Below are 26,064 nucleotides of genomic sequence, written 5' to 3'. Positions count from 1 at the left end.
GAAATGCAACCAATTTCTGTACATTGAATTTGTATCCTGCAACTTTGCTGATTTCATGTATCAATTCTACCTGCTTTTTGGTGGAGTCTTTTGGGTTTTCCATGTAGAATATCATATCATCTGTGAAAAGTTAAAGTTTGACTTTTTATTTGCCAGTTTGGATGCCTTTCATTTCATTTTGTTGTCTGCTTGCTGAGGCTAGGACTTCCAACACTATGTTAAACAACAGTGGTGAGAGTGGATATCCCTGATATGTTCCTGATCTTAGAGAAAAATCTCTCAGTTTTTTCCCCACTGAGGATGATATTAGCTGTGGGCTGTTCATATATGGCTTTTCTGATGTTAATGTATGTTCCTTGTATCCCGACTTTCTTGAGGGTTTTTACTAAGAAAGGATGCTGCATTTTGTCAAATGAATTTTCTGCATCTATTGAAAGGATCATATGGTTCTTATCCTTTCTTCTATTAATGTTATGTATCACAGTGATTGATTTGTGAATATTGAGCCAGCCCTACAGTCCAGGAATGAATCTCAGTTGATCATGGTGAATAATTCTTTTTATATGCTGTTGGATTTGATTTGCTAGTATCCTGTTGAGAATTTTTGCATCCAAGTTCATGAGGTATATTGGCCGGTAATTCTCATTTTTATTGTGGTCCCTGTCTGATTTGGGAATCAAGGTAGTGCTGGCTTCATAGAATGAGTCTAGATGTTTTCCTTCCATTTCTATTTTCTGGAACAGCTTCAGAAGGATAGGTATTAACTCTGCTTTAAATGTCTGGTAGAATTACCCTGGGAAGCCATCCAGCCAGGGACTCTTACAATTGTTAGGGGATTTTTGATAACTGGTTCAGTTTTTTCATTGGTTATGGGTCTGTTCAAATTTTCTATTTCTTCCCATTTGAGTTTTGGTAGTGTGTGGGTGTCTAGAAATTTGTCCATTTCCTCCAGGTTGTCCATTTTATTGGAATATAATTTTTCATAGTGGTCTCTGATAATTGTTTGTATTTCTGTGGTGTTGGTTTTGATCTGTCCTCTTTCATTCATGATTTTGTCTATTTGGGTCATCTTTATTTTCTTTTTGAGAAGACTGCCCAGGGTTTTATTAATTTTGTTTATTTTTTCAAAAAACAACATTTTGGTTTCATTGATCTGTACTCCATTTTTTTATTTGTTTTTGTTTTTTTGATTGTATGTTGTTTAATTCTACTCTAAACTTTATTATTTCTCTTTATCTGGTGCCTTTGAGGTTTCTTTGCTGTACTGCTTCTAGTTCCTTTAGGTGTGCTGTTAGATTTTGTATTTGGAATTTTTCTTGTTTCTTGAGATAGACCTGGATTGCAGTGTATTTCCCCCTTAGGACTGCCTTTGCTTCATCCCAAAGGTATTGGACTGTTATGTTTCCATTTTCATTTCCTTCCATATATTTTTAAAATTTCTTCCTTCATTGCCCATTTGACCCCTTTATTCTTTATCAGGATGTTCTTTAACCTCCATGCATTTGGAGGCTTTACAAATTGTTTTCTTGTGGTTGATTTTGTTTCATAGCATTGTGATCTGAAAATATGCATGGTATGATCTCAATTCTTTTATATTTATTGAGGGTTGTTTTTTGATCCAGTATGTGATTTATCTTGGAGAATGTTCCATGTACACTAGGAAAAATGTGTACACTGCTGTTTTTGATTGAAAAGTTCTGACTATATCTGTCAAGTCCATCTGGTCCAGTGTATCATTCAAGGGCATTTTTATTTGTTGGTTTTTTGCCCAGATGATCTGTCCACTGTTGTAAGTGGAATATTAAAGTCCTCTGCAATTACCGTATTCTTATTAGTAAGATCGTTTATGTTTGTGATTAATTGATTTTTGTATTTTGGTTCCTTCATGTTGGGAGCATAAACATTTATAATTATTAGCTATTCTTAATGTATAGACCCTGTAATTATGATATAATGCCCTTCTTCATCACTTATTACAACGTTTAGTTTAAAATTTACTTTGTATGATATAAGTATGGCTACTCCAGCTTTCTTTTGACTTCCAGTAGCATGATAGATAGATCATTCTCCATCCCCTCATTTTCAATCTGAAGGTGTCCCTTGGTCTAAAATGAGTCGCTTGTAGGCAGCATATAGAGGGATTTGGTTTTTTATCCATTTTGATACCCTATATCTTGATGGAACATTTAGTCCATTTACCTTCAGCATTATTATTGAAAGATATGGATTTAGTGTCATTGTGATATCTGTAGGTTTCATGCTTGTGATAGATGAATGTCTAGATCCCATTTGAGTTGCCTTGACTGACCCAAAAATGAGATGTCCACCAAAATTTGCCTAAACAAGCTTATGAGCAAAATAATATAGTATTATTATTTTAAACCACTAACATTTGTATTGGGTTGCTATGCAACTATATTACCTACAACATATTTTGATTCATGGAAAAGGAATGGGGCCCAAACTAGTACTAACATTATGTCATATTTTCATAGGATCAAGTGTCAGTCAGAATACAAAAGAAATAAGCAAGCAAAACAAAACAAAACTCAAAGAAACTATTAGCAAAAATATAAGGGCCTTGAGAAAACAGTTTCTGACACTAATATAATACTACATGTTCATTGTACTTGAAATTAAAAAATGAATAAAAACAATGTCACTCATTATCAGGGAAATGAAAATTAACACTACAGTAAGATATTACCTCACTCCTGTCAGAGTAGCTAAAAAAAAAAAAAAAGAATTAACAATTGTTGGTGAGACTGTGGAAGAAAAAGATCTCTCATGCATTGCTGGTGGGAATCCAAAGTGGTGCAGCCACTCTATAAAACAGTATGCACTACTCTATGATTAAACAATCACATTACCCACATAGTGGGTATCTATCCAGAGAATACAAAAATACTAATTTCAAGGGCTATATATAATCCTATGTTTACAGCAGCATTATCTACAATATCCAAGTTATGGAAGCAGCCCAAATGTCTAGTCCTTCAATTAATGAATGGATAAAGAAGAAGTGGTATGTGTGTGTGTGTGTGTGTGTGTGTGTGTGTTATTTAGCTATAAAAAATTATGAAATCTTGATATTTGTAGCAAAATGAACAGAGCTAAAGAGTGTAACGCTAAAATAAATCAGTCAGAGAAAGACAAATACCCTTGTGGACTTTAAGAAGCAACAACAAAAAATGCACAAAGGAAGAACAGATAAGACAGAGAGGGACAAAGGAAGAAAATTAATTATAGAGAACAAACTTATGGTTTGCAGAGGGTAGATGAGTGGCAGGAATGGTAAAATAGGCAAAGGGGATTAAGAGTACATTTAAACCTTAATGAGCACTGAGTAATGTATAGAATTGTTTTTGCTTTGTTTTGTTTTTTAGAACTGTTACATCACCATATTGTACACCTGAAACTAATATAACATGGTGTTAGCTATACTGGAATTAAAATAAAAACATAGTAAAAAAGTTTTATAGGCTATAATTCAACATATGTGCTCTTTCCTTGACCCTCAGTCTCTTTTCAGTAGGGGTCCTGGAAGTAGCTGAGATTTTCCATGGTTCCAGTTCCCATGAGACAACTACTCTTTCTATGGTTCTATATATTGCCTGCCATTTTGCTTTCAAATTCTACATGAAGGACCCATTCATGAGCTCCAGGAAGTCACTTTGTGCAGGGGCCTCCATTTATCAAGGTGATTAAAACTTTCTGTGGTTGCTAGTTTCTTTTCTCTATGTGGCTCTTTGGTGCTCCCTTCTCTTCTTAAATTAACTTTCTGAATTTCTTTGTCTCTGTTTGAAAATATATAAAGTGATTTCCATTTCTATACCTGGACACTCATAAGAATCTCCTTTTTGGAAGATGAGGAAATTAATCACAGAAAAAAATTCAAGTTTTGGAGGTGAAAAGTGACAAACTTCTGAAGCATACACTTCTCATGGGCAAGGAATAAGCAACAGAAAAATGAAAAAAAAAAGTGCTATCTCTAAATTCCTTGGCTTAGGATTGGTAAAAGGACATTGCCAGCCATATAGAATTGAACAGAACAAATGATTACATGTCTTGACCCATATATATGGGGTGGGTACTTCACTCCTCTCATAGAGACCAGAAGAAATCAGTGAATATTAGTACAACAATATTTTATCATCCACAGATTCCAAATACACATCCTCAGGAAGGTTACTGAGAAAACCACTTAGCCACAGAAGATCACTTTCTAAAATTATCATAGTAAATAGGTAATCATGATATTGTAAAGGAAAAACAAACAAACAAACAAAAAAACAACATTCCAGAGGAATGATACAAGAACAACGATGAAAAAAAAAGTGAGAACAATATTCCAAGAAAACAGAAAAGTAGCTTTATTTATGAATGTTCTTAATCTACAATATAGAAGGCAGCCAAATACCTGCCTAATGAGAGTTGAGAATATCTAAGAACCAATTCCTTTTGTTTCTCCTACTTTTGACTTCTCTATATGTGTTTATTGATGTTATCCGGTCCTTAAATCACCAAATGTTTTGGGGATTTTGATGAATTGCATTTCACAGGTGATCTGATGAAAGAAATCATATCTAGACTTGCTTGGTACTTCCTGATCACCATAACTAAAGGAAACTTTTAGTTGTCTCCATTTTGGAGAGCTCAACTTATTTTGTTGGAGAAAATTAAATGAGTCAAACACTTGTTAATCAGAAGAAAGAACTTGTTGATTCTAATGTTTTATAATAATCTGGACTTCCTTCTTCTGGACTAAGAATCATACTGCACTTCCCCTGTCCTTGTAATATGGGGTGGACTGTCGCACATCAGGGAAATAAGCATGTATAACACCTGACTAGGTGATTTAAGATCAAATAACTGACCTTCCATGTCTTCTTTTCACATGCCTCAGACTGCTGATGTTTATGGTGAGAGAAGTATGATTAGCTGCATCATCTTTGTTATTTTATGACATAGGGTTTTATGACATAGGGACTTTTAAGCCATTATTGGTTAAACAGCATAAATTATCATAATGTATTTCCCAGACTCTAGACACTCATATATTGATTGACTTATTTCTAGTTTATACATTGTGTCATTTCAATGAGAAATTGTGGGTGTATATATATAAGTAATATGCATATGTAAAAAATATATAGGGGTGCCTGAGTGGCTCAGTTGGTTAAGCATCCAACTATTGATTTTGGCTCAGGTCATGATCTCATGGTCATGAGATCAAACCCTGAATCAGGGTTGGTGCTGATAGCACAGAGACTGCTTAGGAAACTCTCTCTCTTTCTCTCTCTCTCCCCCTCACCCACCTTCTCTGTATCTATCTCTCTCAAAAAAATACATATATATACCCAATTGGCACATAGTCTCTGACATAAAATATTTGAACATACGGAAGTGAGGTATGATAGAAAATTATATATATGTGAATAAAAAGAAATACACATGCTTTTCTCAAAATCCTTCAATTACTTAGGAGGACAAGAATATAAAAGGATTTTGAAAAATCATATTTTAAATTTTCTGTCGACATATTTTAGTAATAAAATTATTGTTTTGAAGTGTAAACAAATTTTATTCTTTCAACTTTTCAAAATAAACACTGAGTGTATCAAAATAAACCAGGCTTTTAACTTGTGTTAACTATGCCTGTCTTCAATAATTCTGGGGGACAGAAAGCGGTTATAGAATGTAGTAAATTTCTCACAATGCACAGTGTCTGCTTGGAATTCTCTCTGTCTCTCTCTCTCTCTCTCTGTCTGACCTTCCCCTACTCATGCACCCTCACATAATAAGTAAATAAATAAATAAGTAAATAAGTAAATAAAGTAAATAAATAAGTAATAAGTAAATAAGTAAATAAACAAATAAGTAAATAAGTAAATAAATAAATAAGTAAATAAGTAAGTAAATAAATAAATAAATAAATAAACAAACAAATAAAAAAGAACAGGTCCTGTAGTGCCCTGCAGGGTAGTGTCCCCTGATAACTAGAACCTGATGCTTCAGCAGCATCTCATATGTGTGTTGCGTTCATCCTGCTACTGTGTCTGAGTACCATTTCCTTTCAGTCTAGGTATGTGCACTGACTGTTGTGGGCTGCATTTGCTCTCTCTGATGTTAGAGAGACCCAGGCTGGTTGGTTCTGAGGGTAGTGGGGGGTGATGGCAAATTTTGCACTGAAGCACTAGTCCTAGGCCAGATTCCTGGAGCATGATGCCCATCAGGGGCTTGACACATGGAAGCTGTGGCTGGGTGGGGGCTGCATGACATTGACAAAATTTTCAGAAAGCCAAGCGTCAAAGCCAAGTAGGCTTGGAGTGGGCATATCCTCAGGAGAACTGATGTGCAAGGCAGACTGCCAGCAGCTTAGGTAACAAGTGTCTGTGCAGGACCACTTCTAGAAGGTGACTGTGTTTCTCTGTTGGGGGGCAGGAGAGGAAAATGCTCCCAGCTCCTTTGTTCCTGGAGAAGTCTCCAACATGCTACAAAATCAGTGCAAACAGGTCTCCTTTTCATTTCTTTCCAGCAAACTCTGGCCTCATGTCACCTCCTTGTGGGCTGTGGTCTCCCTAAGGGTGGGAGCCCCGCTTACTTACCCTCCTGTCCCACCCAGGGCTCAGTAAGCTGATTTTAAAACTCCAGGCTTCAAGTCCTGGTGGTTATACAAACCATGGAATTTAGCCCCTCTGGTTTTCAATATCAGATGTTATGAGGAATTATTCCCATGTGAGCTCCTTGGCACTTTTCCCACTCTGAGCTGACAACTCCCTTCTTTCTGTGGGCAGATCCCAACCACCACTTCCACCCATCCTAGCCTGTCTGGTGTGGTTTGTCTACATATAGTTGTGGAGTGGAGTCTGTTCTTCCAGTCTTCACATGGCTCTCTGGGTTATTTACTTACATGTGAGTGATAACTAGTTGTACACATGGGATGAGGTGAGTTTGTGTCATCCTCCTACTCTCCTATCTTCTCGGTCTCTTTTTAACACCCTATTAAATCTTTTCTCCTCAACAAAATTTAAACAAGAGTGGCATAACCTGATAAATCTACTCTTTAATGTATTTTTAAATCATGGGGCGCCTGGGTGGCTCAGTCAGTTGAGCGCCCGACTTTAGCTCAGGTCATGATCTCACAGTTCGTGAATTCAAGCCCCGCGTCGGGCTGTGTGCTGACAGCTCAGAGCCTGGAGCCTGCTTCAGATTCTCTGTCTCCTTCTCTCTCTGCGCCTTCCCCGCTCATGCTCTGTCTCTCTCTGTCTCTCAAAAATGAATAAACATTAAAAAAAATTAAAAAAAAATAAATCGTTATTATTTTCAAAGTCATTTGTGTACATTTTATTTTTCATTTTAAATGATTTTCTCTTATTTTAATGAATCACAGATTTCTGAAAGGGCAGATGAAAGTATATTTAAGTTCTGGAACCTCTAAAATTCTTGAAAATTAAACATTGTTGGCATCCACTCATATTTTGCACTACTAGCATATTTCTTTAACTTTTTAAACGTTTATTTATTTTTTTTTGAAAGAGAGAGAGACAGAGCACAAGCAGGGGAGGGGCAGATAGAAAGGGAGACACAGAATCTGAAGCAGGCTCTAGTCTCTGAGCTGTACGCACAGAGCCTGACACGGAGCTCGAACCCACAAACCATAAGATCATGACCTGAGCAGAAATCAGATGCTTAACTGACTGAACCAACCAGACACCTTGCAACACTAGCCTATTAATAAGAAAGTAATTTTAGCAAAATATGCCAATAGGCCAAGCCCCTTAATAGGGCACAGTAGACAGTGATGCAAACTGAGCAAGTTTGATATTGTCAGACAAGAAGAGGGGTTTTAGGATGATGTTGCTCAAAGGGGATGCAAATCAAGCTTGTTGGGAGTCATCTTTTTTACATGAGTAGACCATACTAATATCTTACTATTTAGTAATTTGTTTATGAATTTTGAACTCCAGAAAACCTGCAGTTAAATTACACCTTGTATACATTTTACATATAAAATCCATTCTGTTATCTATGCTACAATCTGAGGAAATAAAATGAATACCACCTTAATCAGATTAAAGCTCTTGTACTAATTTGTCAGTACAGTCAAAAAAATGATTTAGGTGTTACTATTTTAGTTTGTACAGGGGAGATTGATTAATCTTCCCAGTATCTTGGGGAAGAAATGTTGTTTATTCAAACTTTTTCTTAATACAATCATTTATAGCATAAAACAATTAAAAGTGGAATTAACCATACGATCCAATAATCTCATTGATGGGTATTTAACCAAAGAAAATGAAAACTCTGATTCAAAAATATATATGGACCCTGATATTTATTGCAGTATTATTTACAATAGCCAAGATTTGGAAGCACCCTAAGTGTTCATTGATAGATGAATTGATAAAAATGTGGATAAAGAAGATGTAGATAGACACACACACACACACACATACCTACATATATACAACAGAATATCACTTAGCCATAAAGAAAGATAAAATCGTGCCATTTGCAAAAACATGGAGGGATCTAAAGGGTATAATGCTAAGTGAAATAAGCCAGTCAAAGAAAGACAAATACACAAATCAATGTAATCTTAGTCATGACTGAAGGCAAAACATTCACACATACACTTTCTCTGGGCTCCCTTGACTACACTGTTCCTCAGACTGTAGATAAGGAGGTTTAGCACAGGGGTGAAGATAGTATAGAACACTGACACTACTTTATAATGGTTAGCTAACCTGTAGGATTTGGGTCGCATGTAGATAAAAATAGCAGCTCCATTAAACAGTCCCATCACAGAGATGAGAGTAGCATGTGTCAAAAGCCTTTTTGCCAGCTTCTCTAGAACACATCTGGAGAACTGCAGCAAGTATGAGACTATAGGAAATCAGAATGAAAGAAAATGGGACCAGGATAATTATTAACATATAACAGACATACATCACATGTTCAAAGAAAAACATATCAGCAGAAGTCCAGGGGCTTCACAGAAGAAATGACTGATCTCATGTGTATCACAAAATGGAAAACTTGGGGTGCCTAGAAGACTCAGTCAGTTAAGCATCTGACTTCAGCTTGGGTCATGATCTCTTGGTTGGTGGGTTTGAGCCCAACATCAGGCTCTGTGCTGACAGCTCAGAGCCTAGAGTCTGCTTCAGATTTTGTGTCTTCCTCTGTCTCTCCCCCTCCCCTGCTCATGCTCTGTCTCTCAAAAATAAATAAACGTTAAAAACTATTTCTTAATGAAAATGGAAAGCTCAGGGCAGCAGAAGCCTGCTATAAGCTGACCCAGGAACCAAGACACCACAGTCATTCTCAGGTATAATTGCCAGCTCATGAGGACAGGGTATTTCAGTGGGTGGCAAACAGCCATATAGTGGTCATAGGACATGGCTGCTAAGTGGAAACCCTCCCCCCCCTTCCCAAAGTGTGGAAGAAGATCAGCAACCCAAGACCAGCATATGAGATGGACTTCTTGTCAGTCAAGTTGTCAGCTGCAATTTTGGGCACAATGGTGGAGACCAACTCTATGTTCATGAGGGAGAGTTGGCTCAGTAAGAAGTACATGGGCTGTGTATCCAGGCATCTTGACGAATCAGGAGAATCATGAGGATCTTGCCCACTGGGGAGGTGAAGACAGATACATCACAAAGAGAACTAGGTGTGGTTAAAGAGTCCTAGGAGAATAAAATATGAGGTGGTGTTCTCATTTTTCATAATTTCAAAAAGTGTGACACTGCAAATGAAGAAATAGATGACAGAGTTTTCACCATTTACAATACTCTATTTGATTTACATATTTCTTGATAGGTGCATGTTTGAAAATTATAAACCTGTTTTACATCTTTCATCTGCCATTTACAAATATTTTAACTTGGACATAAAATTATTTATAACTTTTTTCCAATTTTTTTCATTTTCAACATTTTCTAAATAAGTATCCCCCACTTTTATTATTAATTAATTGGCATAATGAATAAACATTCTTGATAAATTGCAATTATATAATAAGTGCGTCTTTGCATCACTTAACACCCATATAAGTGAACAGGAGGACATTATTCACATAATTTGTAATTTACATTTATACCTTTGCCATATATCATCGCCAATATTATTAGAAGCTGAGATCAATTAATGTGTTTAACTATATAAAAGCTAGGTCTTTTATATGAGAGTTATACATATATAACTTATCAAAAGCTTTTTAAATTTATTTTTTAATTCCAGTATAACATACAGTGTTACATTATTTTCAGGTGTACAACATAGTGATTCAACAATTCTATACATTACCCAGTGCTCATCAAGGTTAATGTACTTTTAATCTCCTCAGCTATGTCACCCATTCTCCCACCCACCTCCCACTGGTAACAACCACTTTGTTCTCTATTTTTAAGAGCCTGCTTCTTTTTGTTTGTCTCTCTTTCTCTTTGTTCATTAATTTTGTTTCTTACATTCCAATTGCGAGTGAAATCAACTATACAGACTCTTAGGGATTTCCTGCAGAGAAGTTATGTATACATTATATCTCTACCTGTTACTATTTTAGTTTGAAATGCAGAGAGACATCCCTACTTTGGATCTTTTACAAAATTGTCATCCACAAATCAAATTGGGGAATGCTAAAAATATGTTACTCACAAATCATTAGAATGTTTTTACACCACACCCCACAATAATTTTTTTTTTATTTTTTTTAATGTTTATTTATTTTTGAGAGAGAGAGAGAGTGTGTGGGAACAGAATAGAAGAGAGATCGGGAGAGAGTATCTGAAGCAGGCTACAGGCTCTGAGCTGTCAGCACAGAGCCCTGACCCGCATGGAACTCACAAGCCATGAGATCATGACCTGGGCCAAAGTGGGACGCTAACGGACTGAACCACCTAGGCACCCCCCCCAATAAGTTTTTGAATTACAAAGGCAAATAATTTTGAATATTGTTATTTTTAGTTGAGATATAACTTATAAACACGAGAATGCTCACATCTAAAGAATACATTTCAACCAGATTCAGTAACTTGGGCTTGTAACAATGAGCCTAGTAACAAGAGACAATTCTCACCAGACCAGAAGTAAAACCACTCAAACAAGATAAAAACACTGGGGCCATTTGTATCTCTATCCTAGTTTGACTTCTTCTAAAATTTTCTGCTACTTAAAATACAAAGCTGGTGTTTTGTTTTTAATTTCCTGTCTTTTTCTCAACTTAATATATTTTTAAAGATTTTGCCAGAATTTTACATTTACAAAGGGTTTTCTCTTTTTGTTTATAAATAATATTCCCATCTCTGAATACATTACTGTTTGTTATTCACTGTTTTTTTAATGAACATGTGAGCTATCTTCAGTCTGGAAATTTTATGACTAAAACTGCTATTAACCTTTCTTTTGTGATAAGTGTTTTTATTTTATTTGGTAAATGCCAGACAAATTTATAGTAGTTTTACAAAATGGTTGTTCAATTTTGCATTTCCACCAACAAATCACAAGAGTACTATTTGTTCCAAATGACAATTATGGGTAATGTCAACCTTTTTCATTTTACATATTCTAGTATGGGGTAACTCAAGAAACTTTCATTTTGCATTTATCTAATGTGTAATGATTCCTAGAAATTTTGTGTTACCCTATTGCTTATGTATGTATCTTCTTTAGTGAACTATAAATTTTCATCATTAGAAAAACAAACAAATATGTAGATACTTCCAAAACAAAAATAATTTCATGGATTGCTAGTAAATAGTGTATGACATTCATAGAATTATTTGGAATTTTGAAACATTATATTTGCATTTCTTGTTATTATTTTATTTTTATTACAATCTTTCTCTCTTCAGTTTTCAAAGACTATTTTAATTAAAATGGATATTTATGTAATACAACTCTTTGACTATGCCCATTGGTCTTCAATTGTACATTTATTTGTATATTTATTTTAATTATTCATCATAACATAGTATTTCAATTCCATTGGCGAAATTATATCTTGAAACTCAGATACATTTTTTCTGCAGCAGGTAATTTTTGCCTACTGAAGAATAAGAAATAGGTTACAGAATTTCAGGTTTTGGTGTGTGTTCACTAAATATTCCTTGTGTTTTAATGTTAAATGATTATATAGCTGCAATGATTTTCAGGAAAGAAATTTGGCACTTTTAAAGAGGTTGTTGGTTTTTCTATTCAACACATTTTTTTAATGTTTATTTTTGAGAGAGGGAAACAGAGTATGAGTGAGGAAAGGGCAGAACAAGAGAGGGAGAGAGAATCTGAAGCAGGTTCCAGGCTCTGAACTGTCAGCACAGAGCCCGATGCAGGGCTTGAACTCATGAACCGTGAGATCATGACCTGAGCCAAAGTTGGACACTTAACCAACTGAGCCACACAGGTGCCACAATAGGTTGTTGTTTTTTTCAAAGGAAATAATTATAAATATATAGAAATTTATTAATATATCCCTGAATTTGCAACTTTGTATTTATGTGCTCTCCAGAGACCTAACAATAAAATACAAAATTAACTTTGAGACAGTAGTTTAACATAACACATTTAAAAGTTTACTTTCGGGGAGCCTGGGTGGCGCAGTCGGTTAAGCGTCCGACTTCAGCCAGGTCACGATCTCGTGGTCGGTGAGTTCGAGCCCCGCGTTGGGCTCTGGGCTGATGGCTCAGAGCCTGGAGCCTGGAGCCTGTTTCCGATTCTGTGTCTCCCTCTCTGTCTGCCCCTCCCCCGTTCATGCTCTGTCTCTCTCTGTCCCAAAAATAAGTAAATGTTGAAAAAAAAAATTAAAAAAAAAAAAGTTTACTTTCTTACTTTTCCCATTTTTGCTTAATCTGAATCCTATCTTTCACAACACCTTTATAGCAATTTCCCGAGTCTTATAGTCTTTTTCTCATTAACCAAAAAAGACAAATAATCTAGAAAAAAAATGTCAAGGAGAATGGAAAGTTCCAGTTTTACAAACTGCTGTGGCACTTTGGAAATGGCACCTATAGACTTTAGAAGAAGGGTTACTTGAGGAATTTTTTCGAAACCTGAATGCCATGCTTCAGCATTTCTAATTTTTTTTTAAATATATTTATTTATTTTTGAGAGAGAGACACACACAGAACACGATAGGGGGAGGGGCAGGAAGGGAGGCACAGAATCTGAATCAGGCTCCAGGCTCTGAGCTGTCAGCACAGAGCCCAACATGGGGCTCCAACCCACATACAGTGAAATCATGACCTGAGCCAAAGTCGGATGCTTAACCAACTGAGCCACCCAGGTGACCCTCAGCATTGCTACTTGATCTTTACCCTTTTATTGTAGTTTAAACCTTGTTTGTGCTCCTCAATATAGTCATACTTTGATCCAAAGGTAATTTTGTTATATATTTTATATCTGTAAAAACTTTTAGATTCATACATTAGTTAATCCTTCATTCAAGTGGAGTAAAAATAGTTGAACATAATGAAATAACTGTATATAACAATAAAAGTAAACATAAAATGGCTTTAATTCACTAATTACTCTGTGTATTTTGCTTAACATTTCACTTTCATGTTTTCATTTTAATGATTACCATAATCTGAGAGGTACATTCAATATTTGCATTTTTTGAAAAAGGAAGGGAAGTATATTGGGGCTGAATTCATGGTTCCCTTCACAGAGATATGAACTCAATTGTCTGATTTTAAAAAGCTTGCAGTACAGTTATGCAAGTAGGGGTGGACATCCCCTCATACACAACACAGAAATCCATGGAACTTAACTAACCTTTCCCTTCCTAAAGAACAAGATGTTGTCCAATGAAGCCACTTTGTTGGGTTAAAATAGATTAACAATTACTGTGGAAAATGGTCTTCACATTTGAATGTGAGTTCTCACACCAGAATTTCAGGACTTAAACCCTTGGTTATAATTGGGGCATGTTGTCTAATCTCTGTGAGACCATACAGATCTCCAATTATAAACAATTAATAACTGTAAGATGCTAATCAATACTAGATGCTTAAATAGGGTCCACCATTCATAAATGCTCATTATTGTATACTTGACATAATAATTAGGTGTAAGACCAAAAAATTAACTGATTTTTTTGTTATGTTTACTTTTATATTTAGTTATTTGTTACCCATTTAGTTGACTTATTAATCCACCAAGAATAAAAATAATCATCATTACTTAGATGAAACAGATCTTTTTATGTACGTCTCTGTAGTAGGCTGCCTGAATGATAAGTAGGTTCATTCATTGACTTCGCAAACATGCAGGAGACTCTCAACGCTGCAACAAGTGAGGTCAGCCTAGTGGCCTTCCCTAGAATTTTTATCAAATGTAAGAGACAGACCAAACACAGTTCCTTTAGCAGACAGTATGCTCTCAGGCCCTGAAGAATAGGAATAAAATATGCTAAGAAGAGAGGGTGTAACGGGGAAGGGTTCAGAAAGGTGGGATTTTTTTTATTAACAAATGCTTGATCTCACTTTGTTTAATCAGTCTGAATCAGACTATCTCCCATCTGTCTCTGACACCAGGATTCTTCTGCTGTTCCCTGAGGAATGCCTGTCTATCTCTGTGACCCCACCCCACTCCACACAAAGAATTTCCTCATGTACCCTTCACTTCCTCTCCCAGCTGTCTCCTAGAGACCTATGTCACCTATCAAAGGGTGGGTATTTTCTCTTCCAGAAGCTACATGACACAGGACGTCAAGGTGGTAGGTGTCCTTCCTGTGTCTCCTTGGTCCTCTCAAACCATTTATCCAACTTCCCCCTGCATACTTTCAGGTACTTTGATGCAAATTCCCAGATTGAGGCATCACCCCATGGCTCTCACTATAGAAGAAGTGGCATTGAAGCAGACACATGAATGCTGTGAGAAATGGTTAGACACCAAAGAGGAGGGACTTGTTGGAAGCCTCTGGGGAACCAGTGAGCCCAGTGTGTTAGATGTGAAAGAACTCATCAACAGTGTTCTGTCCTGGGTGGTGTGAAATTGGTAATGTTTAATGAGGTGAGAGAAGAAGACCCTGGGGTAACATTAGGAACCAGGTAAGAAAAGGATGAGTAAATCATTCAGGGTACATAGAGCAAACATAAACTCAGACAGTGAAACTGTGGCTCAAATAAGATGAACTGTCAGAGCTGGCCACTTCTAAGCAAGAAAGAGAAGCAAGGAAGAATAAACTAAAGAGAAAAAATACCAACAAAACGATATTTTTACATGAAACCTTAGATATTGGAAGACTGCAAAGACCTTAGAAATGGAGGGGAAGACTGTAGCTGTGGAAGAAAGAATATGGGTGTGACAAAGCTGCAAGAAGGCAAGGTTATATAAGTATCAATGCTGTAGTTTCAGCGGAAATGGGAACCCGAGATAGGGAGATTTGTGTTTTCCTTTGTTTGATTATTTGGTTGCCTGTTTCATATTTTTTTTAGTGCACCTGGGATCAAATCTGTATGCATTGTAACCTAGCAACTTATATGCAATGCTCAAAACTGTGTTGCAAAAAGAATAAACTGGACTGAACAAAAAATGTATTTATGGGGAAGGAGAAATTGGAGTCAGACATTTATGTCAATTATCTTCACAATATCATAATCATTTGAGTTTCTATGTCATAAAAGCATGTATTATACATTTTGAATAAACATACTGGAATTATCCTAGATCCCTTACCCCCAAAATGTATGACCCAATAGGAATGTAAAAGATAACAAGAAAGAATCACTGGGAAACCTCTTGCCTTTTCCCTTCCCAAATTATTTTTTTAATAATTTGGTGAGTTACTTTTCATTAATATTCACACATTATCATTATGAATAATAAGCTGCCTGTGGGCTCACAGGTTTCTGCTCCTGAACTCCTGTGTTTTATTTCCTGTACAACACATCCAGAATGAATGCAGGAGTACACATTATTACATGTATATGAAATTCATGGGATAAAGGAATGAGTGTGTGCTTCTGATCCCAACACTCTTTCACTGTCATTGTCCAAAGTGTACTTTATCAGGCACACTCTACTGACTTCAAGAAGAGTTGTGAAGCATGTGGTCACATGTGGATGGTACTGAAGTAGTACAGATTTAGACATTCCATTTAAAAAGGATAGAATTGATATTTTAGAGTCACCATGACCACACATGGTATGTAGCACTGTGAGAAGGAATAACCCAGGGGAATCATTTACACAAGTAGAACAGGTGGGAGATGATAATTTTCATAAGGAAGAGTGCAGAGATAAAGACAATTTGGGATAACTTTTTTCAGATTTCTGGCTTGGGCTATTGTAAATGGTGGTACCAATGGTGGTACATGTTTCATCGAACTTTGGCAGTTCGTGTTGGGCATGATGAATCTGATGTCGATGTGAGAATATCCTCACAGGACTCCCTTAAATGGGTTATGAAAGAAAAATGGAATAGATGTAAGATCACCTTGCAATGATTCTTTGGTGTATGTTTTTGTGTCCTGAAAAGTCAGGAGGAAAAAAAAGTTAATTATAATGTCAAATGGCTAGTATAAAATAAATTTGTGAACAGCTCAGCTGACTGATTTCATAATAAGGAACATTGCTTTGCTCCCCCACGCACATCTGTATGTGTGTATATGGGTGGGAAGCAAACCACATACTATCGTTCAACATAATGCATTTCTGTTTCTCCCAGAAAGCCTCATGAACCAATTTCACCAGGTACTGGTACACAATATAGTTCTGATTCACCATATCGAATTTTATTTCTTTACTCAGTTATATTCCTTCATATGCTGAATATCACACTCTCTTTTTCTAGTATATGATAGCTTAAATGCTTATTTAAAATATCAAGAAATAATAATAACAATAGTAATAATAAAGAAATGATAGAAATGGTAATATAGTAATTTTAGAAAAAATAATGAAACAACAGTAATAAGCATTGATTTCTGTGTAACTACTATATACTAAGGTCTGTTCCGTGTGTGTGTGTACATGTTATTTTATGTGATGTCAAATTTAATCTTCAGAACAACCCTGTGAAGCATGTACCATTATCATCCTTTTTGATAAAAATTAAAATCAGATACAATTTTATGTGTGATTGATGTGTTGTATTATAATAAGACATGATGTGACATATTTTAAAATACTGTATTCACATTAAATTTTCTTGTTTATCTCTTTAAATCATGGAGATTTTAGATTTATATTGATACTTTCTTAATATAATTATTTGGGTCAGTAATATGTATATTCCTAGGCAAAATCATGTCTATCATACATTTATGGCATATATTTTCCATGTCAAGTCCTTTAAATAAGCAATGATTTTATTCCATCCATATTTAGGAATATCATTGTCAGACTTCTTCATCTTCAATAAAATATTCTGTTACAGTTGTGTGAATAATCAGTAACAACCACTGAATTGGAACCAGTTGCACAGCAACCATGTAAGTCTGATAACTGAAGTTTTATGATAGAATTTATAATCGCTAGATCAATTGGGTCATTGAGATTGTAAGGTTTTGTGTTTTTTTAGATTACATCAAAAAATAAAAGCAGTGTGGTCATTTAGTATAAAGTATAAGTGTGTATATTAGACTTACTATTACCCAGGGTTTCTATATCAAACACTTTTCAAAATAAATATTTTTTAGAAGAAATGACTGGTTGCTTTTGTCTTTTGTCTTACAGTCAAAACTTTAAAGATGCAGTGTCTGGGGCGCCTGGGTGGCGCAGTCGGTTAAGTGTCCGACTTCAACCAGGTCACGATCTCACGGTCCGTGAGTTCGAGCCCCGCGTCGGGCTCTGGGCTGATGGCTCAGAGCCTGGAGCCTGTTTCCGATTCTGTGTCTCCCTCTCTCTCTGCCCCTGATCCGTTCATGCTCTGTCTCTCTCTGTCCCAAAAATAAATAAACGTTGAAAAAAAAAATTTTAAAAAAAAAAAAATAAAAAAAAAAAAAAGATGCAGTGTCAGAGTATATATATCATTGAATAAATGTGTAGCCTTATTGATATTATTGATTGATTTCTTTCTTTAAATGTAAATTCCTTTAAATTTAAAGAAATATTTGAAATGATTTATTTATATACTGATAGATATGTCAGAGAAATGAAAAAAAAATATTTTTGAATCCTGTTAAGTCAAAATTAATGGATCCATGATGCATTTGAAAATCTTGATAATTGTAAAATAGTAAAAATAATTTAAGTGTAGTGAATTCACTGGGTAAACAGTATGGAGGCCTTTCACATACCTGGGAAGAAAGATTGGAATACAACAGTGTTTATAGTTAAACAAAAATGGCATCTAATGATACTAGCATTTTCTATATTTTTAATTTCTTAAAAATGTTTATTTTTGAGACAGAAAGAGACAGAACATGAGCAGGGGAGGGGCAAAGAGAGAGGGAGATGCAGAATCCGAAGCAGGTTCCAGGCTCCGAGGTGTCAGCACAGAGCCCGATGTGGGGCTCAAACCCATGAACTGCGAGATCATGACCTGGGCTGAAGTTGGCCACTTAACTGACTGAACCACCCAGGTGCCTCAATAGTAGCATTTTAGTCTCCAAACTTTTAGAATATAGGAAGATATAAACTGCATGTTACATTTCTTCATTACATTTAGCATTATTATACAAAAAAATAAAGCATTTAATGGCAGGTGGGGAGAAAGAGACTGTAACTTTTATTAGAGTTGCATATATTTGGAAGAATTTACTCTGTATGTAACATGTGTTTTCTCCATTTTTTATCTTCGTGTTAGGAAGCTCACCACTAGAGCATAGCATTTTGGATCCAAGGATAGATTTCACTCGACATTCTGAATGGCATAGAAGATATCATTTTATCTACCATTCTAAGTTTATGGAGGATAGTCCAAATTCCTGATTGACTGGTAAGACAAAGAGTCCTAAAAAAATGGTTGTAGAAACTTCATATTCCCCATGGAAGTGGAAAGAAGAAAATAAATGTAAGATGATGAAGCGGTTAGGGAATTTATCATGGAGTGTTTCAAATATCGGAAGACAAAATACAGACATTCTTGTGGAGGCAGCACAAACTCTTTAAAAATGTAAATATAATAGATGCTTTGTTGAAAACTTTTGATTTCAAATCCATGGTCAAAAATTCCTTTAATAAGCATTTACTGAGAACCTACAATAGGCCAGGCACTGCTTCATAATGGGAATTTTGTAGAAAATAGACATTACCCATACTTCCTAACACTAAAATTCAGTATGGATTTTTGAATGGGAATGAGTTGAACAAAGTAAATCATCAATGGAAAAAGGAAAAACAGAAGGATAAAATTGGTTTTGGGAGTGGGAAAAACTCAACAGCTTTGGATAAGGATATATTGAATTTGAGTTGTCAGAAAGATTCATAGATTTTAGAGACTTACTTATGTTCCACCAGTTCATGGAAGTCATCGCTGTCCTTAAATCTGAATCTATGTCTATATAAAATTTTCTTGAGCTGTAGGTCAAACCAGTCAAAACTGCATGAACTACTTAAACATTCATATGTCTGCAAACTTCACTCAAATGCTAATCTTTTAATATTTAAAAATTATAGCAACACAGTGTTCACAATCCAGGACATTGAAATAGAATTAAGAGGCTTATTTCCTAATGAAGAATCTCAATATTCACTGTAATAAAATAAAAGAGAAAAATACAAATTATTCCTATTTCATCAGGAACACATTTGTATGCTTGCATCCCCAAAGTAAAAGCCAAAACTCCTTTCATTCAAACTTATGAATAGTTTTTAAAGATGGCAAATAACTTGTTTTATAATTGTTATTTATTTTTCATGATCTGCATCTGTATTTTCCAAAATTGTAAAATTGTGTGTGTATGTGTATAAGTATGTATGTGGGCATTTTATTTATTTATTTATTTATTTATTTATTTATTTATTTATGTGTGTATGTAGGTCATACATACAGTTTCTGCTCATAATAGTAAAGGGACCAGTTAGATAGCCAGTATCCACATATAAACAGTATAATTATTTAGAAGACAATATGATTCCCTATATAAACAATTAATGAAATATAATTCAATTTCTGGAATTGAAAAAACTAGTTAAAATAAAACATATTCTTATTTAATTGAATAACACTTTCATGTACTTACATGTAAATACTGATATTTCAAATTGCAAACATAGATTAAACTAGTTTTTGTAGCATTTCATTACTTATTACTTTAGAAAAATTTAGAAATAACACATTTCATTTTCTTTAAGTTTTATCCAGATAAAAATGAGACAAAAAATTGAGTTCCATATTATATTAATTTACTCATGTATTGAAAATATATTATTCAGCATCTACAACCTACCAAGCATTGTGTTAGCCATTCATCTAATACAGAGTTCTAATGAAAGTTTCCAATTGGGAAATTCAAATTCTGGTGGGTTAGAATCACAATAAACAGGAATGTATTTCATAAGTTTATTTAATATATAGAAGATGAAATTTGATTTGCAAAATACATCAAAGAGAGCAGAGGAGAAATATGGTAGTTAGGGTTTTATTTTAAATTTTAAATTATGGATGGGGCGCCTGGGTGTCTCAGTTGGTTAGGTGTCCGACTTTGGCTCAGGTCATGATCTCACAGTTTGTGAGTCCAAGTCCCTTGTCAGGCTCTGTGCTGACAGCTCAGAGCCTGAAGCCTGTTTTGGATTCTGTGTCTCCCTCTCTCTCTGTCCCTCCCCTGCTCATGCTCTGTATCTCTCTCTCTCTCTCTCTCTCTCTCTCTCAAAAATAAATAAACATTACATTAAAATAATTAAAAAAATAAATTATGGAAAGAGTCCAAATTTCCATTGACTGAAGAATAAAGAAGATGTGGCATATAAGTATAATGGAATATCATTCAGTCTTCAAAAAATGAAATCTTGCCATTTGCCAGGATGTGCTTGGAGCTAGAGTGTATTATGCTAAGCAAGATAAGTCAGTCAGAGAAACACAAGTACTATATGATTTCACCAATGTGTGGGATTTAAGAAACAAAACAATGAACATAGGGGAAGGGGAAAAAAAAGAGAGAGGGAGGCAAACCATAATATACTCCTAAATATAGAGAACAGACTGAGGGTTGCTGGAGGGGAGGTGAATAGAGGGTGGGCTAAATGGGTGATTGGCAATAAGAGAGCACTTGTTATCATGAGCACTCGGTGTTATATGTAAGTGTTGAATCACTAATTTCTACTCCTGAAACCAGTATTACATTATATGTTAAATAACTATAATTTAAATAAAAATTTGAAACACAATTAAGAAGGAAAGAGAAAGAAAGAAAGAAAGAAAGAAAGAAAGAAAGAAAGAAAGAAGAAAGAAAGAAAGAAAGAATGAAAGAAAGAAAGAGAAAACAGTGTTTACAGTTAGGTCTCCTGGAAAAGGTGACACTTGACAAAGATTGAACCAAAATAAAGAATATGGAATTGAGACTATGAGACTACATGGAGTAAATAGCTCACTCAATGTACTCAATATCATCAGTTGATTCAAACAAATAAATGACCATGTTGTGAAACAAGCCCACTTCAAAAACTGGTTGACATTCTATTAACTTTAATTGCAAAATATGCATCACTAACTCTCATTTTATTGTGCATCTAAATGTAAATGAGTTTAATATTTACACTACTCTATTTTAGCTCTATTTTATTTTCTACTTTAGGAAAAAGAGAGACATTCATGATGGGACATGAAAATCACACTTTCACCAGTGATTTTATTCTTTTGGGACTCTTCTCTTCTTCTCAATCAAGTCTAGTTTCCTTTTCCTTTATATTCATCATTTTTATTATGACTGTAACTGAAAACACAGTCATAATCCTCCTTATCCTCAGGGACTCAAGACTCCACACTCCGATGTATTTCCTGCTGAGCCATCTCTCTTTTATGGACATCTTGCATATTTCCAACATTGTTCCCAAAATGGTCACTGACTTTCTGTCAGGCAGCAGAACTATTTCATTTGTAGGTTGTGGCTTCCAGGTATTTCTATCCCTCACTCTCCTGGGTGGCGAGTGCCTTCTCCTGGCAGCAATGTCTTATGATCGCTATGTAGCCATCTGTCATCCATTGCACTATCCCATTCTTATGAATGACTATGTCTGCATTGTCATGGCTAGAGGGTCCTGGCTTATTGGGACTGTCAACTCCATAGTCCACACAGCTTATGCACTCCACTTTCCCTTCTGTGCCTCAAGAGCTATTGATCACTTTTTCTGTGAAGTCCCTGCCATGTTGAAGTTGTCCTGTGTGGACACAACACTCTATGAACGAGGAATTTATGTAAGTGGCTTAATTTTTCTGCTTGTCCCTTTCTCCCTAATCGTTGCTTCTTATGTCCAAATTCTCATTACTGTATTTCAAATGAAATCATCAGAAGCACGGAAAAAGTCATTTTCTACCTGTTCCTTCCACATGATGGTGGTCACAATGTATTATGGGCCATTTATTTTCACATACATGAGACCCAAATCATACCACACTCCAGGCCAGGACAAGTCTTTGGCAATATTCTATACCATCCTCACACCTACATTCAACCCTATAATCTACAGCTTTAGGAATAAAGATGTCCTTGAGGCAATGAAAAATATGCTCAAAAGTAACTTTCTCTATTAAAATAGTAAGAAAAATACTTGAAGTATGTGTTTTCTATATTAATATAGAAACAAAATAAGTTTCTATACCATTAAGCATGGAAAGAAGTGGATATCTCCAAAACCCTGATAATAATAAAGTTTCACAAACACACATCTAAGAGCACCTGGGTGGCTCAGTTGGTTCAGTGTCTGACTTCGGCTCAGGTCATGATCTTGTTGTTTGTGGGTTCGAGCCCCACATAAGACTCTGTGCTGATGGCTCAGAGCCTGGAGCTGCTTTGGGTTATGTGTCTCCCTCTTTCTCTGCCCCTCACCTGCTTGCATTCTGTCTCTCTCTCAAAAATAAACATTTAAATTTTTTTGAAATAAACACATACATCTAAAAATATATTGTGTCTTCCCTCTAAAATTCTAATAAATTATAAAAAATTATCTTTTATAATACAGTCACATTTTATGGGATCTACCTACCTTTCTGTGGGGAATAAGCTTAAGAATTCCCTGAGCCTGCATTGATGGGTTAAAAAGGCATAAAGAATTAGAAAGTCATAGGGTGTACACACCCAAGTTTGGGTAAACAAGATTAGGTAAATAAGAATAGGTAAAGTGAGGCAAAGGTCCCAGTGTAGGACAAAAGTGTAGGAATAGGGAGTCTCATGATCAAAACATCCAAGATGAGGTAAACAAGATTAGGTATTCAGGGCAGAAGTGCCCCCCCAACTTAGTACTATAGCAGAAAGCTGCTTTCACAGGAAGGGAGGATAAAATTAGGTAAACAGGTAAATAGGGCTATAGTGACTATAGGGCAAAGTTGCCCATAGTGGAGCTAAAGAATGGTGCCTTGCTGACCCTGAGGTAGTATGCTCTGTATATCTCCTCCCCTAAGCCAGTTTAGGTAAAAAGACATAGGGCCTCACTGTGCTGTAAACAACCTTCTCCCAGGGGCCAGGATTTTGTTTTGTATTAACCCAAACCTCTAATCCCACATATTTTCAAAACCCTCTTTCCCTCATGCCCATGAGTTAATGTTCAGTTTCATTGTCTCTTTGTGCATGTCCATCACCATGTTTATAACCCTTCTGATCCTAATAAAAATGGAGCAAAGACCCTTAATCAGGGCTTCTGTCTTCTCCTGGATATTAGCCATCTCTTGCATTTTTAATCCTGTGTCCCACTTTCTTGCTGGACAAGAAAGAACTGAAGACCCAGAGTCTATGACACCTTTTCATAGAACTTTTGTATTTCATGAAAGAGTAAAATATAATTCCAATATTACAACCCGCTATCAAAAATGCATAAAAATGTAGACAAAATAGGTGCAAGTGTTCACAAGGTAAAAACTTCTAGTTATAAAATTTATAAGTTAAAAAGTAAGTAAGTTCTGCAATGTAATGAACAGCATGGTGACTCTAGTTAACAATTTTCTATTGTACATTTGTACATAGGAAATTCCTAACAGAGTAGGTTTTAGAAGTTCTCATCAGAAGAAAATGAATTGTAACTATGGGTGATTATAGATGGTAACTAAACTTTTTGTGATAATATTTTACTATATACATATTATATATATATATGTATATATATATATTGAATTATTATGCTGTACACCTAAGTATAGTATAATTATATCAACTATGTCTCAAAACAGAAAAATCAATTAATGCATTTTTATAATTTAAAGTATTGTTTCAGTGTGTATTATTTATATTACTAAGTGTGTAATTTAATACAAGAATATATATGTAATACATTTAATATACTTCATGCATTAAATATTTAGTTAATACAATTACTATGAATAACATTTATTAAAAGTTATTTAAAAATAGCATTCAATTTCTATTAATATGGATTCTAAATAGTGAAAACACTTAATTTTGAAATCCATGACCCATGTTTTCTTACACAATAATGTTAGCAAGTACTGCATGTAAGAATCTCCATGCACCCATTGCATCTTTGTCTTAGTACTTCTGGATCATTTTTTATTGTGAAAATCTGAGCCAGAGGGCTATGCCTCTGTACAAAGAGATGTAGAGAGGGACCAAAAACAGTCTAGCAAGCACAAGCAACTTTTGTTCTCACTTCCTTTCAAGCTTAATTAAGAGGGAATTTGGGAAGCAAAATTTCATCATTACATTAAATCAACGACTAATACAGCTATATGTATCACTTTACCCTCTCCTGGAAGTTTCTAAAAACGAATGAAAAATTTCCAAACGTCACTTTAAATATTCAATGTTCATTCAATAGTTTGTTTTGAAACCTTTGTTACTGAAGTGAGAAATATATATACATACACTTGTATATATACATTAATTGTGGTAAAATGAAAGTACTCATCCTGTGCTAGAAGGAAATACATAGTATTAAATAAGTGAATCTTTAAAATTATGTCTTATATATGCACATAGATTTATATTTATAAAATTTTTACCATTTTATTCTAAAAATTATTGCAAAGGAACATTTTTTTAATGTCTACTTATTTTTGAGAGAGAGAGACAGAGTGAGTGAGGAAGGGGCAGGGAGAAAGAGGGAAACACAGAATCTTAAGCAGGCTACAGGCTCTGAGCTATACTCACAGGGCCAAACACAGGGCTCAAACCCATGAACTGTGAGATCATGACCTGAGCTGAAGGCTGACACTGAACTGACTCAGCCACCCAGGTGCCCCACAAAAGTTTCTTAATGAAAAATTAATTCATATGATTTTATCAGTAAAGAAAATTAGACTACATATAATAAGGTATTCATTTTATTATATCAAATTAACTGAATATTTTATATTAAATACGTATTCTATATACACACACCATAAATATCATATACTGCATCTTCTTTCTTCATTCATTCATCCATGCACCCATCCATCCATCCACCCATCATCCATTCATTCATTCATTTATAGACACTTAGGTTGTCTCTATTATCTAGGCTATTGTGAACATGGGAGGTCTATATCTTTGATATTCTGTGTTTGTTTTCCTTTGATACAAACCCAGAACTGGGATTGCTGGATCATAATGTAGCAGCTGAACCAATTTACATTCCCACCAACACAGCAGCAGGATTTCCTTTTCCATATATTTGCCAACACTTGTTATCTTATGTCATTTTGATGATAGCCAATCTAACACATGTGAAGTGAAATTCATTCTAGTTTTGCTATACATTTCTTATACTAACGACTAGTGATTAAGCATCTTTTTGTGCACCTGGTGATCATTTGTATGTCATTTTTGGAAAATGTCTACCCACTTCTGTTGCCAACTTCTTAATCAGATTTATTTCTGCCATTGAGCTGAATTAGTTTGTTTTTTTTTAATAATTTGTGTATTACCTATTATTCATGATTAGCAAATATATGCTCCCATTCTGTAGGATGCCTTTTTATGTTCTTGGTTGTTTCTTTTGTTATGCAAAAGGGTTTTAGTAATCACATTCATT

General features: G+C 35.1%; 1 protein-coding gene across 1 annotated transcript; it reads left to right on the top strand.

The window, feature by feature from the left end:
• Positions 1-21,694: 21,694 nt before the first annotated feature.
• LOC112856935 (olfactory receptor 2AJ1-like) lies at positions 21,695-22,633 on the top strand. The gene has a single exon (XM_025920232.1). It carries the CDS (start codon positions 21,695-21,697, stop codon positions 22,631-22,633), a length of 939 nt encoding a protein of 312 aa, XP_025776017.1.
• Positions 22,634-26,064: the final 3,431 nt, after the last annotated feature.

Source organism: Puma concolor, chromosome A1 (genome assembly GCF_028749965.1).
Source record: "Puma concolor isolate L17-30 chromosome A1, mPumCon1.1.hap2, whole genome shotgun sequence".
In the NCBI taxonomy this organism is placed as follows: domain Eukaryota; kingdom Metazoa; phylum Chordata; class Mammalia; order Carnivora; family Felidae; genus Puma; species Puma concolor.
This window is presented reverse-complemented; position numbering and strand designations above follow the sequence as displayed.